General features: G+C 40.9%; 1 protein-coding gene across 6 annotated transcripts in view; it reads right to left on the bottom strand.

The window, feature by feature from the left end:
- Nucleotides 1-19,639, bottom strand: part of LOC309380518 (transducin-like enhancer protein 4) — a 132,095-nt gene that overhangs the window by 36,258 nt on the left and 76,198 nt on the right. For all 6 annotated transcript variants that reach the window (XR_014172956.1, XR_014172957.1, XR_014172958.1 and 3 more), the window contains one exon: nucleotides 18,084-18,100. Coding sequence is in view for 1 of the 6 variants with exons in the window: in XM_081930545.1 (XP_081786671.1) it covers nucleotides 18,084-18,100 (17 nt within the window). In the remaining 5 variants the exon portion in view is untranslated. The remainder of the gene's footprint in view (nucleotides 1-18,083; nucleotides 18,101-19,639) is intronic.

Below are 19,639 nucleotides of genomic sequence, written 5' to 3'. Positions count from 1 at the left end.
ACATGCATTTTCTTGGAGCAGTCCTGGTTTGTTTCTGGAGGGAGAGGGCGATTGCTGAGCATCCCATTTTGACCAGGAGAGTCCACGGTCCAGAACCCCCAGGTCATGTAAGGGCAGAGGTAGGGTGGCAATAGGTAGGGCTGGGAGAGCCAGAGCTGCTTGTTGCCAGTGCTGGACCTGGTGGCAGCCTGGGCCTGACTCTGAAATCCACCCCAGCACCTAGCCAAGCAGGGTCGCCTGGTGCTGCTGCTGATGTGCATCTAGTAAATAATTGTCTACTCAGAAGAAAGCTGCACTGAGTTCAGTGGGCCTTACTCCCAGGTGGGGGGGCCCATAGTGTTTTATCTAGGCAGCCAGGGCTCCTCCAAATGACAAGATCTTTTTGCACCAGGTCAGTGAGGACCACTTGCTTTTAAAAATTCTCCCATATATACAGAACCACCTGTGAGCATTTTGGACTATATGTGTAGGTTTCCCACTCTGCGTCAAATAACTGGGGTCAAATAAATGTTATTTACTTTTTATGATACATGGAAGATGGTTCTCCCTCAGGATGCTCTCCTTCCTTGGAGGTGTCTAAGCAGAGCTTGGATGGTCGTCTGTCATGGATGCTTTAGCTGAGTTTCCTACATTGCAGGGGGTTGCACTAGGAAGATGGCCCCCGGGTCCCTTCCAGCTCCATGATTCTACGTTTCTCAGCTTCAACAATATTCCATTATGTTCCTATCACTTTATGTAATTGTATTTTGTATAAATTATAAAAAATTATAAATAAAACATGTTCTTTTTACAAACAAAGCATTTAAAGAGCTACCTTTCTACTGTATGATGGTGGGGGTGGGCACATTGGCCAGGATTTTTGTTAGGGGGGGCAGGCTTTTGTTAAGGGGGGGGCAGAACCTCAGATCTTCTGGAAGCTATCTTAACCCCTTGAAGGCTCTACAAACGTTCAAATGGTGGTCTTTAATAGTTTTACATAGCCAAAGTCTGTAGGGGACAGATTTAATACCTTGAATAAATATTCAACAAGATGGTGACTAAGTGGTAAAAAGGTGTGGTACTCATTTAGGCACAGAAAAATCACACTATTTACCAATCAGCTTATAGTTATCTTACTGCTGCTTGTGGAATAGACCTAGATAATTTTCATATATCATTTAAGAGTTATTCAGTTGTGGTTAAAAGTTTTGAAGCAGAATATAGAACAAACATTTATATCCCATGTCTCGGGCTTTTTTGGGAAGGTTTTTTGAATATATTTTTTAATTCATTGTAAATTACTTTCCAGAATTCCCTGATTACTTTACAGGATCACCACATGTGGAAAAAAAAGATCCCTCTACTTCACTGCATTTCCAACATTTGCCTTTTTCTTTTTTAAACATTTTTGCTAGTTTGGCAGGTGCAAAGTACAATCTATGGGTCATTTTCATCATATTTTCTTTTAATGCGTAACACACTGTAAAATTCATATTTACTGCTCATAAATTCTCCCATAGCTCATAATTAATATTATGACCCACATCCTGTGCCCACTTAATCATATTTGATTTCACAAATTCCACTTTTGTTTACCACTCTAGAAGCAGTTTGTACATTTTTTATAATACTTTAACTTTTGTATCTAATAAATCTCTTGTAAATTTTTTTTTCTGCAAATCCGATTTTTAATCTATTGTAAACAGTTCGTTAATCTGATGTATCTGTAACCAATCCGTTAATATATTTTTTAATTCCTCAAGATTTTCCCACCTTGGTTCCTGTCCTGTGAGATCTAGGGTTTCTTTATATGTTAACCATTTTTTATCCATATTGGTTCTTTTCCTTGCAGTGGCTTCACATTGATGTTTTCTTTTTTAATAGATTTTTGTACTTTTCCATATTCTGTATAATTTTTTTCTGTTGACATGGTTTGTAAAGGTTTTATAATTTTTTGCCTTCCCATACCATAGGCAGACATGCTCCCCAAATTGTACAAATTCAACACTGATATTATCTAACAATATCCAGTATCTTATCCACCATAAACGTGATGCCTCAAATTAGATTTGGAAGTCCGGTAGAGTGTTGCCTTTTTCTTTTCTAACAGTCATGACTTTATGTTTTATTCTGGGCTTCCTTCCTTGCCAGTTAAACCTTGATATATTTTCCTGCCACTGTTTGAAGCATCAAGTGTTGTTAATTATTGGGATATTTTGAAATAAGAATAACATTTATGGAAGGATATTAATTTTAATAGCCGAGATCCTACCCAGTTAACATCTTATCTGAAGCGATGAATTATTGTCCTAGTTCCATTTATGTGAAACATTTCCATTTCGGATTTCTTTTGAAAATCTTAAGGTGGCTAATTTTAGGTTAAAAACAAATAAAACTATAACTAATAATAATAATACACATTTTCCAGTAATTATAAAAACAATTCCGTGCAGAGGGTTAAGGCACAAATCAGTGTAGGAGCTTCAAAGCATTATGCCCAAAGCCCTCCTAAATAAGACACACCAATCACCTGTCTCCATGGTTTAAACTGTGGGGGGCAGTTGAATCAGAAGCTGCAACTACCAACTTGTGTATGTTACCGTATTTTTCGCTCTATAAGATGCACCAGACCACAAGACGCACCTAGTTTTTGGAGGAGGAAAACAAGAAAAAAAATATTCTGAATATCAGAAGCCAGAACAGCAAGAGGGATAGCTGCGCAGTGAAAGCTGTGCAGCCTGCATTCGCTCCATAAGACGCACACACATTTCCCCTTACGTTTTAGGAGGGGAAAAGTGAGTCTTATAGAGCAAAAAATATGGTAACTCCTCTTCCTCTGTGCACAATATAATTCCACCCTGCATCGCCATGGCAGAATCACTCCCTGGTCTACAATATGGGGTTGTTTCCTCCATCTACTATAAGTGACTTATATTACCTTAGGCAGTGGTGTCCAAACTTTTTTCAAAGAGGGCCAGATTTGATGAAGTGACCAAAGTTGTTGACCATTTTTTTTATTATTGGAGTTGTTCAGCTTTCTTTTTTTCTTTTTTGCCCCAAAGTTTGTTGAGCCCTTTTTAAGGATTGAAGCTTTTTACCCCAGGAAATTAAACCGAATTGAAACAGACTTTGGACATGCCTGCCTTAGAGTTAGGGATCAGCCAAATTTGTCCCCCAAAATTTGTCCCCAAATATTTATTCCTTAAATGTAGCCCCTGTAGTCTTTGAACTTTAGTTTTCAGACGTGAAAACTAACAATGCCTGAAATCCTAACTAGACTTCATAGGGAGCAAGCCCCATGGAACACAATGCGACGGACGTCTAAGTAAATTTGCCTGCAAATTCACTGCATGGGCACAAATCCTAGCGTAGCTGCAATCCCTCCCCCTCCATTTATTAAGCAAATAAAAAGAATATTTGTGCAAATATGCTGCTAACCTCTCAAGAGATACAGAAAAGCCAGGAGGTACGGCTTCAATCAGCCAGTATTTGAAAACAAATGGTTCTGGGCTGACTGGATATAATATGCTTCACTTAAAAGCACCTCAGTATTCTTTGATAAGCTCATAGCTCAAAAAGAAGTAGAAATATGGAGCAATCTGTTGCCCTCTTAATGCAATTAGCAGATTAAAGCAGTATTTCACTTCATTAAGATACTGACTGCACGCAGCATTAACTGATTATATGACGTACACAGTGTTCCCCCTACAGTCCTCTCAGAGACACAGTGGAAAACAACAAGGGTAAGCCAAGCAGTTTACAAGTGAGCATCTGGTATTGACATTAGGAGCTGAACACAAAATCTACGCTGTAGTGTGCCCAAGGGGTCCAGGAAAAGAAGCACTACATATCAACACTCAGGCTCATCGGAGAAGCTAACTGGTGGCTGATGTGCGTATGCTTTGTAATAATTAAGGGTCACACTTCAAATTTCAGCAGCACCAGAACTATACCCATCTCCACTATTTTGGCTCCCAAATTTAAAAAAAAAACGATGCCTGAAAATTATACTGGTACTATAGAACTCTTCCGTGTTTACATCCGGATTTGCTGTAAACCATTTTCCTTCTCTCCCTAACCCAATAAGAGCCAGGCCGGGGAGTGGTAAGGTCCAGTAAACTGCAGTATAAACACAAGCGATTATTTCAATTTTCTCCTCAGATTATGCTTTCGTGGCAGACCAATAAACCCAATAATGCCTAGATTTACTAGAAAATTTTTTATTCATTTCCCCAATGCAGCAGAAAGTAAGCTAATAACGTCCCACCGAGAGGGCTGTCAGACTAAATCCCTCAACTACTGAAAGCACTGCCTGGATAAATCTCACTTCACTTTCCATTCTGCCAACCACTTAGGGCAGGGCCCAGGGGAACTCTTCAGCTTATCCCTCCTCACGCAATGTCACAAGCGCAAGCCAGAGTGGCCCAATCAGTGCCAAGAAAAGAACAAACTTAAAAAAGATTAATTCACAGATGTTCATGCATTTCACATACACTGTGCCCTATGGCCCGTTGCTAGGGCAACAGGAGACCACCAGTGTGCGCTTTATTGGCTTTATGAAGTGTGTCTCGGGGACTATAGTCCGAGAAATGCTGCATGATAATAGCAAGGCTTTTCAGGAGGCTTGTTTTGTGTTTATCCACATTTAACCCTCCGAGTATTATTAAGCGCATTGCTATGCACAGCCATGGCACCCCCACCACACACAGATAGCAACAGGGTGGGAAAGATGCTCAGCTTCCAGATCTGAGATATGCATTTCCTGAGGTTAGCCTCAGATAGGCCTGTGGTAAAATTCGGCTGCAAGCTATTTTTTAAAAACCTCTTCGGCATGTTTACAGAATCGTGCAGCAACATACTTCCCCTACCAGTTGGATATTTATATATAGCACTGGGCACTCGCCTCCTAATTCTCTAGGAGAAAAAGAATGCCTCTGATCTAAACCAGGTAATAATTAGTCCAAAATAAGGCGACTTTTCGCCAAGCTTCTTCAGCCTTTGCCGTCCTATAGCAGGGAGGAAATTTTGGTTCCTGCGACACGGAACCATTTAACCGAGGCTTAGAGAACAAATCTACTCAACAGTCACACAAATAACCTGGCTCAATGCTTTTATTCAGAAGCTTTCTACTCCTCCTCCATCACACTTGGAGTTCAACACCTCAGCGTTTGTTCACGCTCAACAGGCCAGCCCATGCTTAAGATAAAGAGGTTTTGTCTGTTCCCTTCTTCTTTGAGGGGCTGAGGGTTAAAATCACAAATGTCACAAATGGTAGAGTAGCAGCACATATCAAGTGTTAATCCAGGAAAAAGAGGGGGGCAGAGAAAAAGAGAGGGCGAGCAGAATAGATCAATAGAAGTAACGGCTTACATTCAGATTCACAGGAGAAATAACATGCAGAGACAATCATTTCCTGGGAAAGCTAAAGCCTAATGAGAATTTACTCTGTCTCTTTTCTTCAGACAACCAGCCCTTTTGTGGCAGGGGCTTCCTGACTGACAGGAACCCAGGGCCCCTTAATAGGATTTCCATATTATTTCTAACACCTGCCTAGAAGTTATTTGTTTACATTGAAGGAGGCAAGATTCTCAAATCAGACATCTGCTTCTAGTTCAGGCATATCTTAGGAAGCCATCTAGAAAGCAGCTTTGTTACCATGGTGACATTTTTATTTTCTTCCCTTAGTTGGCCGAAAAAAACATTAGCATTTCCTATTTTATTTTGTTCTTCAAAGGCCAAATGTAGCTTAAGAAAACATAGAACTTCAAACATTGCTATATGCAATGGGTCATCCAAGATGTATTTGTTTTATCTAATTAAATGAATCAGGTATGAAAAGGTGAAAAGGAAGTAGCTTAAATTTAGTGTCAGATTTTTCCATTCCCCACTACTTCTTTTCTTTTTAAAAAACATATTTATTGTTAATATATCAATTTTCCAAAATAATACCAATATTAAAATTAAAACTTCTTACATTAATCAAACTCAGTGTTCTACCTGGCATTATCTTAACAAACACTTGGCATTTATTTACAGTGAGCACACATGCACTCCAACTTTACTGAAAGCTTAAAAGTATGGGGTATCTGCAGTATGAAATTTGACGGCATCATAAAAACATTTTTGGAATAGTGTTTGTAATAGGACTAGAAATATGCAGACGGCTATCAAGTCCTCTCTTTCAGACACACAGATCCATCTACTCATTATCTAATAATTATCTAGTGGTAAATATTGAAATATGGTGCTGGAGGAGACTCTTGAGAGTCCCATGGACTGCAAGAAGATCAAACCTCTCCATACTGAAGGAAATCAACCCTGAGTGCTCACTGGAAGGACAGATTGTGAAGCTGAGGCTCCAGTACTTTGGCCACCTCATGAGAAGAGAAGACTCCCTGGAGAAGACCCTGATGTTGGGAAAGATGGAGGGCACAAGGAGAAGGGGGCGACAGAGGACGAGATGGTTGGATAGTGTTTTCGAGGCTACCAGCATGAGTTTGACCAAACTGCGGGAGGCAGTAGAGGACAGAGGTGCCTGGCGTTCTCTGGTCCATGGGGTCACGAAGAGTCGGACACGACTAAACGACTAAACAACAACAACAAATATTGAAAAGTCTTAAGACACTGGCAATTTTAAGAACTGCTGTTAAATGTTGTGCAGCCATGTATCTGGAAGCCAATGCCACAGAAGAACATTCCAGGGTGTTAGGGGACTATAACATTTATATTTTCCAAAACATTTTAAGCAGCTAAAATTGTTGCCCTAGTGCCATAGCTTCTTGTTCTGCCCATTTTCACAAGGAATAGAAGCATAATTGGCAATTAGCTAAATACTGCGGACCCCCGTTTTTCAAAAGCCAAGTCATAGGCCCCCTACTTTTCAGAATTTTGTTATCTCTATGGTGGTTTTTGTTATGTGAATGGTGCCATGGACACCCTGGGTGGTTTACCCTTCACCCCTGCAGATCATCAATTGAGAACCACTGGTACTGTACTTTAGTTGATCTCTGCAACACAGATCTCCTGAATAGACTATGGAAGTGTTACATTAACAACCAGAGTTTAGTGATGGAACAGATCTCCAGGCAGTGCAGGGAAACACCCTAAGAAACACTGCCAGTGCAAGCAACTCCCCATTTACGAAGGGGTTGTGTTCCAAGGCAGCTGCTAGTATTGAGATGGACCAATTAGTATGTTTCAGTGTAAGTAGCTTCCTACATTCTTCCTAAAATATTAACAATTTCCAATTGGGAAGATGGATGACCAAGCCTATTTTCAGCTACTCCAGCACCATTTACAAGAGTAGAGTGATAGTTGCAGTAGGGATCAGGAAGACAGTTTAAATATATATTCAGGCACGAAGCAAGCCAGGTTCGCTTGAGCAAGTCACAATACCTCATCTAACCTATCTCACATGATAGTTGTGCTTTCTTAAATAAAATTTAAAAAATAAACTTGTATATGTCATTTTGAACTCCTTAGTTATGCAGTTATACAACTGTGATAAATACATGCATAAATTAGTATCACAAGGCCTTTTGTTTAAATATGTTATCATAGAGTTCCTTAAATATGTAGGTTTCAGACTGCACAGATGTATTACAGATTACAAAACTATTTATAATTAAATTCAAGCATTTACCAGAAAAAGCATGCAAGGCCGTGAGGCTTTTTTTGAGGTTCAGCTTTGGTGATGTTTGATTAGCACCCATTTCCGCTTGCGATAATACTATAATTTATTTGAAATTTAAATACAAGTCTGCTATTTTCGAGTCATTTCTGTTAACTATGAATAAAGTGTAGAACTTCTTAATACCATCATATAAAAGCTAATTGTGATAGTAAAACTATATGACAGCTTGGGAAATCTCAAAGTACATAATTCAGTAATTTATTATTCTCCATTTTCTCTGAACTGTATTAGGGATTGATAAGACTGAACTGCAGGATAAGTGGACTGGACAAGACCTTGTCCATTTTTACAAACACTACCACCACTTGGACTTCATTCAACCAATTACCTAGTTTTCACTAAGTTGGTAAACTTATGTCTGGGCCATATTACTTCAAAATGCAGATAAGGGCTGACATGACTGAATGCTTCTCCATACAAAAATAAACATTTTTATGCCCATAGAAAGCTAGCATGTCAGGGAGTCGATTACACTAAATCTCTGTTACATCCAACATCCAGCTGTTGAGTCACAGGTTTACTCTACATGAAACACCACGTTTTGTTTCCAGTAACTCATTAAACATTGGAACATATAACCCATGTTGCTGATTTTACCTTGATTTTATTCTGCTTTGGAGTTTTTTGGTTTTGCCTCATCTTATATTTGGACTTTAAAGGTGGTATCAACCTACTTAAGTCCACTGCTTTCAGTGGGTCTACCCCGAGTATCACTTAGTTGTGTATCACCCTAGAATTTAATCATTTTATTTGTAAACCACCTAGATAACTTCCTGTTATTGGGTGGCATAAAAATAGTTAAAAATAAATAAGTCCATAAGATTTTTGCCTTCTGGGAGACTAGAACATCTGGAGAAAGAAAATTCATGTTTCTCTAAATCATTAATCAGTCAGAGATTTGGCAAAGTAGGCATCAGAGGATTTTGTCTGAAGTGTCTTTATAGTGGCTATCCTTACAAGCATAAAGCAATTCTTCAGCAGGCAAAGCTGGGAGAAGATACTAGATAAGACTGCTTCCAGCACTGAAATATGGACACACATGTCTAGATCTATATCCACACACACAGGACACTGAGAGATGGAAAATCTAATTTTTGCAACAAGAGTACATGCTGTTATTCTCAAATGACTGTTCTATGCTGAATTAAAAAGCACAATACGACTTCATTAGAAAGGAAACACTGAGTGTGGGAGAAAAACGTAGAAATCTAAGAAGAGTTTAGGCAGGGAGAAGTCCTCTTCTGAAGGCATTTACCAGAGTATCAGGTTAATGATGCAATTTAAATACGCATATGTATAGTCGCAAAATGTTCATGACCCAACAACAATATAGGGTATTATAAAGAACAATGCAAAACCAGCCACTTAAGACAGACCAAGACAACAAACAGGGCCTTGCTAATTAATATTTGCTTTGCTTCAGCAGTCACCGGATGAGATTGCAAACAAGCAAGCCTGTCTCACCCAATCACATCATCAATCCACTCATGTTTCACCACCTCTGCCCCACAGATATTTATTCATCCGCTCCACAATTGCAACACATTTTCTGGAATTACAGCACCTGTTACATTCCCCACAGCTTACACGTCCAAAGCCAGGTATCAATTAATACTGCACAAATTGCTGTACTGCCAGACCAACAAAATTTTCTCGTCATGCTACAATGCGGTGACCTTCCTCCCTTCTACAAAAAATAAGAGGAAATAAAATAAAATACCAAGCGTCTCCAGGGAATACACCCTTGTGAAACAAAGGAAAACTCACACTGCATCTCTTTATAAACGTTATCCTGGAAAAGCTAATCGAAACTCGTGTCAACCTCTTGGAGTGGAAATAGGTAGTTGCTGCTTTCAAAGTCCTGCTGTTGAGATTCGGAAGATTACCCCTGCCTCAGTCCCGCCTGAGTCTTGGTAGCAAGGAAGATGGCGTGACTCCCAACTCACCATGCGAACCGAGTCTACAGATCCAGAGAGTGGGGAGAGGGAAGAGTTGTGAAGCGCTGGCCTTGTAATAAATCATCAGTCTCAAGGCTTGTTCACACATTCAGTAAGTCAGAGGCTGGCATGAGCTGATAATTTTTTTAAAAAAATCCTGATAAAATGAGTGGCATACAATGTACATCTCCTTCAGCAACGTGTTGTGCTTTTTTATGAAAGCAAACTGGGTCCCCTCTCAATACAAAAGTGCTACAACGCTATACAGCGGTACCTCTACTTATGGAAGCAATCTGTTCCAGAGTGCCGTTTGCACCCCAGAAAGTTCGTAAGTAGAGTGCCGCTTCTGCATGTGTGCGTGATGCAATAGAGCGCTCCTGCACATGCGCGAAGCACGCAGAACGCTTCTGTGCATGCGGCGAAACCCGTAAGTATACACTTCCACGTTTGCAGTGTTCGCAACCCAAAAATCCACAACATGAACCTAAAGCAACTGACTATAAATGACTATAGCAATTGAAAAAATCAACACACTTAAACGAAGAACAAAATGTGTACATGTATATACCTTTCAAATGTTTGCATAATAACTAACAAGGTTCTCTGCTACAGGTGTCTCTCCTTATTCTTTTGTATCTAAAGGTAAAGGTAAAGGTACCCCTGCCCGTACGGGCCAGTCGTGTCCGACTCTAGGGTTGCGCGCTCATCTAGCTCAAGAGGGTGGGAGCCGGCGCTGTCCGGAGACACTTCCGGGTCACGTGGCCAGCGTGACTAAGCGGCATCTGGCGAGCCAGCACCAGCGCCGCACACGGAAACGCCGTTTACCTTCCCGCTATAAAGCGGTACCTATTTATCTACTTGCACTTAGGGGTGCTTTCGAACTGCTAGGTGGGCAGGAGCTGGGACCGAATGACGGGAGCTGACCCCGCTGCAGGGATTCGAACCACCAACCTTACGATCAGCAAGTCCTAGGCACTGAGGTTTTACCCACAGCGCCACCCGCGTCCCTCTTTTGTATCTACAGTGGCCTTAAAAATGCTGCTTTCAAAAGTATTTTTTCTATTACAACTTAATATTACATTGCCAAATAAGTCCACCGACACTTTACTAAAACTGCTGAATTTGCTACAATTTATTCCCTCGCCACAACCCACAGCGCAGGGAGAAGTCTTAAGAGGTGTATTCCCACCTCACTATGAGACTTGCCAGAAAGCAAGCAAAAGGCATCTATAAGCAAAATTCCCCATTTTCACTGGCTTAATAAGTCAATATTACAGGAAACTGCCTGCACCTCTCAGTCTGGTAGATTCTTCCTTACTTCCCTTACTTTGAACATCACCACTACAAATGGTTTCTATCATTTGAAAAAACAAAAACAGAACAGAACTATTCCCTATGTTGGAAAATGCAACTCAGAACTACCCATTGTTAGCAAAGTCACTTAAATAACGCAGACGGAGTTGAGGAAAGAGGAAAGAAATCCTGATAGCACTTTAGTGAGCAAGATGAACCAGTGTACAGTTTGAGGAGAAAGAAACAGAGAGCTTTTGTCTTTCTTCCTTCAGGCCTTGTACATTGTTTGTAAACATTCAACCAAACATACAGAGGAAAAAGTCACTGAAAACTACACAGCCAATCAGCGCATGTGTTACTTCGGCAAAGATCATACCATTCTGCCCAGCTGCTAAGCAATATCTCCCCCTATCCCCCTCTTTATTAGTAGACTTTAATGCTAACAGAATTAACCGTTAAGCTGTACACAGAATGATCTCTGGTGTTTCACGTCAAACATTAAGCCCAGCATACCTGAAGGAGTATCTCTGCTGCTGCATTTCAAACAGCCTCGACCCTCCTATCAGATGTCAAGGAGATAAAGAACTACACAAATTTTAGAAGACATCTGAAGGCAGCCCCGTATTGGGAAGTTAATGTTTGGCATGTTATTATGTTTTTACATATTGCTGGAAGGCACCCAGAGTAGCTGGGGAAACCCAGCCAGGTGAGCAGGGTATAAATAATAACATTATTATTATTGGTGACATTAAAGGTCTGTGAAGCACAGCAAAACAATCGCTACTTGTGGCATGTCAGTATAGAAGTGGCAGACTGCACATTTGCTATCAACAACAATGTTGCCAACGGTACCGTATTATCTACACTAAACTTTAAAAAGTATAAAGAATACAGAAAAATAAAGATTTTCCATAGTTGCACTCATAATCTAGGCATTCAAAGGCTAGTGGGACCAACAAATGCCACACAGATTCTTTGCTTTCCAACCATGTGTTAGTTTTTGCATTTGAAAAAACAAACCAAAATCATTATGCTTAGCTCTCTGTAAGTAATAATTCATGGGGTTCAAAAACACATAGGTTTCAAGGCCTACACACAATGCATGGATCCGGGTTGTTGAGTTGAGAAAGTTGGAGTCTGAGTGAAATACGCCTGAAGTGGGCTGTTCCAACAGTGAATTCTGTGCATGTTTATTCAGAATTAGGGTTCCCATATTTTGAAGGGCAGAAAAGAGGACACATTTGCCGACTTCTACTTTTAACTAGGGATCGCTATGACGGCTCTTATTTTACATATTCATGAAAAAGAGAACATATGGCAACCTCCTGTTCGCCGTGTCCAATGGGCTTACAACTCCAGTGTGCTTAGGATTCCAGCCTAAATTACTATTACTCATTTGGTTGGCTAGCACTTTAAAAGAAACATGTAATTTCACTGAGCAACATAAAGCAGATTACTCAAGGGCTATTTATGTTCATTTGTTGTGGTCTGCAGTTGCATCTTCATCATTTCAAAGGATCTGAACCTGTGTAAATTATTTTTCTTCTACACATCTGTGCAAAGAAATGCTGTACCCCTTTCTCACTGATGCTCTTTACTTCTGGCCTGTGTATCCCCCTGTATGCATTGATCTAGTCCTCTACATTTTGTGAGCCCTTTACGGAATGGTGGTCACATCTTTTCAAAAAATATGGGAATAAAAATACAATTGGACATATTTCTTTCCTGTTCACACCAGCGAGTAGGCTACCTTAATTATCTCATTCTTACAGCAACACCTAAATTTACATTTTATGAGCTATTCTAAAATCTGCCCTGCTTAATAATCTGTATCTTCAAGAAAACACTTGAAAGCGTCTCTCACAATTAAACCCAGCCACAACCTTGTATAAATCAAACTTTTGCTACCATATCAAAACGTTACACTGGGGCTGCATAACATTGCCCACATCCTCATTACATGCTACACTAATTACTACCAGCAGATTCAGAATTTTCTGCACATTAGAGGCTTTTAGAGGAGCTATAAAAAATTTCAGGCACCATTAATTTAAATTTGTATTGAAATTTCCTTTTGACAGATGGCCAAAAATTACTTATTATTTAGAGCACCAGAGCTGCCTGTTTGCACATTAGAAGAGGAAAGGGAAAAATTAAAAGCAAGGAGGAAATTTATGTCACGTTCATTACCTGTTAAATGTTAAGGAGCATTATCTTGCATGAATAAATTATTTCATACAAGCACACAGTCTCCAGCTGCTGGCAACTGGCACGTTCTGGCTGATAAAAACCATCTCAAGTCACACAGTAGACAATCATAAAAAGCCTCTCTTAACCAGGAGCCACTTAAGAGAGGGCAGATCAATAGAACAAGCAACTAACTGCTACTCTGGGCATCACGGATCACATTAAGGAAATTAGCAAACTATTTCACCTTGCAAAGCTGGCAAGAAGCCCTAGATGCTGACACAATCCAACTTGCGATTTGATGGCTGTACAAGACAAACATTTATTTATAGCTATCGCTGTCTAATAAATCAGTGCAAAAGGAGTTGCACCCTGGCATGCTGTCATTCCAGATGTCTACCTAATGGCTTAGAAAAAAAGTAACCCCAAATTAATTGCAGGTGAATTAGTCGCATCTACTGAACAATGACACACCTCATTGGTTAATCTCTATTGCCCTTTCTTCAGTTTTGAGCAGCACTGGCCATCCTGCAATATCGTTTACACACATTCATGGTTCACACAGGATTTGTTAACATGCCATTCATCAGTTTACGATTCAGATCCAAACCCCTGTCTAACCATAAATTCTCCGTGTTAAATTGCTGGAAGACTTTGTTATAAAGAGATGAATAAGTTAAATAACGTAAAAGCAACCAACAAACAATTAAGTGTTCATATGAAGGGGTAAAGTAAAAGCAGTAACATTTTTTAAAAGAAAATTACTTAAAAGCTTTGGGTAATGATGCAATCTTTCACAAATTATGGAAAAACTCATGGAGATAGCCATCACTATTTACACTCCAAACCACTAGTAAAGGTAAAGGGACCCCATGACCGTTAGGTCCAGTCGCAGACGACTCTGGGGTTGTGGCGCTCATCTTGCTTTATTGGCCAAGGGAGCCGGCGTACAGCTTCTGGGTCATGTGGCCAGCATGACTAAGCCACTTTTGGCGAACCAGAGCAGCGCACCGCAGCAGTACCTATGTATCTACTTGCACTTTGACATGCTTTCGAACTGCTAGGTTGGCAGGAGCTGGGCTCGAGCAGCGGGAGCTCACACCGTCACGGGGATTCGAACCGCTGACCTTCTGATTGGCAAGCCCTAGGCTCTGTGGTTTAGACCACAGCGCCACCAGCGTCCTAAACCACTAGTATACAGGCCCAATTTACTTTTATTTTCCTAAATCACATGCAGCCTTCCAGCCATAAGCTGCATCATAAACTGCCTTATATTTGCTTGGGCAACCCTTTTGGTTTTGCAGTCCCAAGAAATGGGAGGCTTGCCCCCGCAAGGCCACCATACATGGCTGAAGACTGCACCTCTTGGAAAGATCACAAGTTGCTTCCATGCATTCTGTTTAGGTTCATGCAGAGAGAGAAACTAACAGAGCCATAACGGCTAGTTGAATGAAAACTGGCTGCAAATACAAGAGAAACTCATATAGTCTTTGTTGTATATTTCTGTTTTTCAGCTTATGCCTCGCCTTTCCTCCCACTGAAGCAGATCTGAAAATCAGTGTACAATCATATTAAAACCAACTTAAAAACATACGGAACACACACACACACATGAAGATCACAACAGAAATATGCAAAGCAGAAACACTAATGCAAGCAGAGAAAGCTTTCAGCCATGGCACCTCACCACTACATCTCTCGAGTGGAGCTGATCCCTGCTTGCATTCTTCCTTTGCATCCCCTGTTTGAATCCAAGCCAGGCCTTCAAAGGAAGAAGGGGAAGCATCAGGAGTGCACTCTCAGTGTGTGCTCCTGATTTGTTCCTTTCACGTTAAGTCATCTGGCATCATATAGGGATGTCAGGGTGACTGGCTGGGTGGGGGGTGACCTTGCCCACCTGCAACAATGGCATGCAGCTGAGGGTGGGAGCCATCAGGGATGGGGGCCACCTTAGGATGCAGCCCACCAGTTCGATCTTATTCCCAACCCATGATTTACAGAGACTCTGTCGGAGACTGGAAATGCATTTAAAGGGAACCCAGGGTTTTATGAGAAAGGGCAAAATCAAATTCATTATGGACCAACTGTTCTGGGTTACTTTTTTTATTGTACTGTTATAGTTCAAATAAGAAAAACAACAAAATGGATTGTTTTTATTGGGGACTGGGTTTTTTGGGGTGAACTTATTTTAACAGTTAACAAGTAAATTGGTTGGGTATTTTAGGGCAGAAAGGTGGGGCACATATATCATACATACACATGGCTTCCTTCCTTTCTCTCTGAGGGGTAAGTTTTTAGGACTTATTATTTGGGAAACTGAACCATGTGTAAACTGATTTAATGCTGGCTTCTTCAGTCTGCAGAAAGGCAGTTTTCCTGCTACTGCTGCACACACTGAAAATTATTGCAGATGGAAAACTGACAGTTCTTGTCAGTTTGCAGCTGTTAAGAACCCTGAGGGTAACTGTGAAAGTGACAAGAACAAGGTCAAATTCACTCTGTTGCAACATGACAAAGCTGTGAACAGCACCAGCAGAGGACTGGGATAGGGTTCAGACTGCAGATCTCTCCCATTTCAGGAAAGAGAGAAAAATAGTTGTTAACATGAAGCCATTTCCTTCACTCTCCAAGGTGGACTTCATACATGCAGTTTTATGCTTTCCTGTTATTCTAATGCTAAATTGCATCTGCACCAATGATGCATATCTGGAAATCACATCTAAGATCACATCAAGATCAACTGTTTTTAGTAGTAGGAACATTGCACTTGGGAGTGTGTCTCTGTGCACATCAGAAAAAAACTTACTATGAAATGTACATAGGAAAAAGCTTTAGAGCCATTAACTGCAAACCTGAAGTCACTCTGGCACTTCACTGTCATCACTGGAGACAAAAGGCTTTGAGTATGGAACACTTCCAATTGCTCAGGATTGTTTTTGCATAAAACCTTATGTCCTATATACTTTAGATCAGAGGTGAGGAACCTGTGGTCTTCAAAATGCTGTTGGATTACAACATCTGCTGTCTCTCGCCACTGGCTATGCTGGCTGGAGCTGATGGATATAGGAGTCCAACTATGTTTGGAGGGCCATAGGTTTCCCACCCCTGCTTTAGAAAATGCCTTCTTGCTTACATGCTTCAGGGTTAACTGAAAGTATGCATCAACTACAAAGAGGGAGGAGGAGGGAATCAAATTGGCTCCAAGCCAAAGGCCAGGAGGAACGACTCTGTCTTACAGGCCCTGCGGAAAGAAATCAGATCCTGCAGGGCCCTGGTCTCATGAGGCAGAGCGTTCCACCAGGATGGAGCCAGTGTTGAAAAGGCCCTGGCTCTGGTTGAAGCTAATATAACTTCCTTAGGGCCTGGGACCACTAGGGTGTAGCTATTTATGGACCTTGAGGCTCTCCGTGGGGCATACCGGGACAGGTGGTTCCGTAGGTACAAGGGACTAGAGCTTGAAGCCATTGAGAAGTGGAGGTATTCTGTCTTTCCCTATAAGCACCTGCCAAGCTCTTGGAGCATCAACTGATAGGCCTCCACCTTGAATATGGAGTGTTTTGGTACTCTGCTTGAGCACAGCAGGCTTCCAGTCATATCTGGGGTAGGAAAGAGGCAAGAGATCATCTGCCACCGCCACTCCTGCAACTCTGTAGTGTTGAGAGAAATCCTCAGGCTAGTCGTATTCAGCAGACACCCTTCAGCTGTTGCTGGCCTACAAGTCCCATCATCCATGACCGACTGCCATGAAGATTGAGGCTGATGGGAGCTAGAGTCCAACAGCACCTGTATGGCACGGCCATTGGCTACTCCTGCACCCGAGGATGGCAGAGCAGTTCTTCTAGAAATACATGAGAAGCTCATGGATAGCAAAGATCCATTCAGGATGTGTGTCTATTCCAGAGTTTTGGCAGCAGGGAATAAATGCATTTCATACGCGTCCAGAAATGTTCTGGAGTGGTCAGGTACTGACCAACCTTATGCTGTGGGAGTTGGCTGGTTCACTGATGACTTTTAGAGAATTAATTTATACACTTTTTTTGTTTAGAATAGCTTTTAATTTACTTTCTGGCTGAAGTTATTTTATAATGTTATAGACAAGACTATTGTCTATTTTAATTTGGTTTTTCTACTATCATCAATTGAATCTGTTTTGTACTGTGTCATACAAGCAGCCATTAAACTGTTTTTGGCTAGTTGGCATAATTTTTGGTATACCAAAAAAATAAAAAAATAAAATACAAAGCATATTATATTCTGGGCTATTACATCAGCTCTAATATTCTATTTTACATAGCATACCAGCTTAGAACCTGGGTTGGAGAATGCTATTAGAAAGACATCTGTCTTAGTTTCTGCTTGACAACAGATTAGCGCTCACATTTAGGATGCTTTTCATACCCAAAGATCTGAAAGGCCATGCTTCGGTACAGCTAATTTGTGTTAAAATATCAAAAAGCCTCTAGGCACCAACACTAATTCCAGTGAAAATATTCATTACTAGGCTCAAAATTATGGGAGTCACTCCAGACAACCATTTAACAGATGGGAGACAAGCCCATAGTGAATTCTCTCTCTGCTACAGAGCTGCACATTGGAACGAAGGTCCTCTTGGGATTTAGGAGTTGGGGAAGCAGGAAGGATCCCTTGTGTGTTGTCTCCCCTGAAACCCAAAACCTCTCCAAAGAGCCAGCATGCATCAGTTCATTCATCCTGAAAACTTCCTGATAAGAAGAGGAGGATGTATTTCTCAGGAATCAGCCAACAAGCAAAGCACACATAAATAGTTCTCACAGCAGCTGCTGATCATTATCGTGGGGCCGTTTGAAGTTGTCTTTATATGTAGCACCTTTGGAATAGCTGACCCAAGACTCTGATAATCAATACAGATTATATCTAGCTACAATCACAACACCTCCTATGCTTTACTTCAACTACAATAAAAAGTACTGCATTTCTTCTAAGCTAATCCTTCCAATTGTGAAATGGCGTCTTACCTTTATGGAGTCTCTATCTTCATGCACAACAGAAGCACCAACATGGCCGAGAAAGACAAGGGGGAGGGAGAGAGAGAGAGAAATGTTAGCTTACATCAAATTATGCATTTCTTTACCCTCCCCCCAAACCTAATCCCTGCTAAAATAAATAAATAACACACATATAATCTAATATGTGCAGTTTCTTATTGACACCTGTATTGTACAACTAATTTTATAAACTGAATTTATCATCTGAATATATTGGCTTACTGACACTTCCTAGCAATAAATATTATAGCAATAATGTAGGAATCTACACTACAAGGTATAGCTAAATATTTGCTTTTCAAAGAGAAGAGAGCACACTGTATTCAATCCTTATCTCTTAACATTATCGCCCACAGCAAATTTCTTAAGTCCAACAAGAGTACACTTCCAACATTGCCATCTATACACCATCCAAATCAAGGGTTATACGCAGAATATTATTTTTATTTACCCAAATATAATGCTTAACCTCTGGCTTTATAGCCCTCCCTCTCGATCCTACTATGAACACACAATGGGACTGAATATTTCCACTTTAGAACTAACCACTATTCTCTGTGATATTCACACTCATGGAGCGGTGGCTTGTTGTTTTATTAGTTAACACCAAAGAGAATCAAGTTAACTCTTCTAACAAGAATCAGAACTAATAGTTGATTTAGACAGTTCTAAATCAAAGGCTGAAGCCTTTAACCTCCTTGTGCAAAGGAGATGTGTGCCGCCCAAGGCTGAGACAGGCTTGTTCTTGCAATGCTATACCATGGTTTAGCAATATAACTGAACCAGGCCAGTGCCATCAGCAGATCACAAAATCAAAGTGTTGGAAGGGAGCTTGGAGGTCATGTGCTCTAAACCCCTGCTCAGATGCAGGATTTGTGGTGCAGGATGCAACTACAGCATCCTGGACAATGACAGTCCATGCTCTCCTTAAATACATCCTGCAAATGTGAACCTTCCACTACCTCCTGAGGGAATCCCTTCCACTGCTGAACAGCTCTTATTAGGTGGTTTCACCTGATATTTATCAGAAATCTGTTTTCCCTGCAATTTCCACCCACTGGTTCTAGTTGCTCCCTGTTTTTCCAGAGGGCAGAATTCTGCTCCATCGTCTGTGGGACAGCCCTTTGAAATTTGAAAGCCACCTGACTCATGGTGCCTTACAGAATTATTGGCATCCACCTGTCTCGAGAAGCCATGGAATGCACCTCCGGGGGTGAAGTCAAACTGCTGTGTTAGCAGCACTGAAGTGAGCTCCCTGGGGTGCAAAAGAAATAGCTCTCTGCCCCCAAGAAGCTGAGAGTATGAAAATAATAGAGAGATGGGCAAAAGAAGGGCAGGGAGGGAATAATGTGGGCAAATGCAGTTACATGTGCTTCGGGATTGGTTACAGTAGGGAATAAATTTTAGGAGACAAGCCAAAGGGCATATGGAAAATGTGGATTCTATGTCCTTTCAAGGAAAGGAGAAGAGGGGATTCTATGAATAGGAAAACAGAATGAGTTCAATTCTTTAAGGCTGCCAAACCT

The sequence above is a fragment of the Podarcis melisellensis genome, assembly GCF_964234715.1.
Source record: "Podarcis melisellensis genome assembly, chromosome: 11".
NCBI lineage: Eukaryota > Metazoa > Chordata > Lepidosauria > Squamata > Lacertidae > Podarcis > Podarcis melisellensis.
Note: the sequence above shows the minus strand (reverse complement) of the source record. Positions and strands in the feature narration are given on the sequence as shown.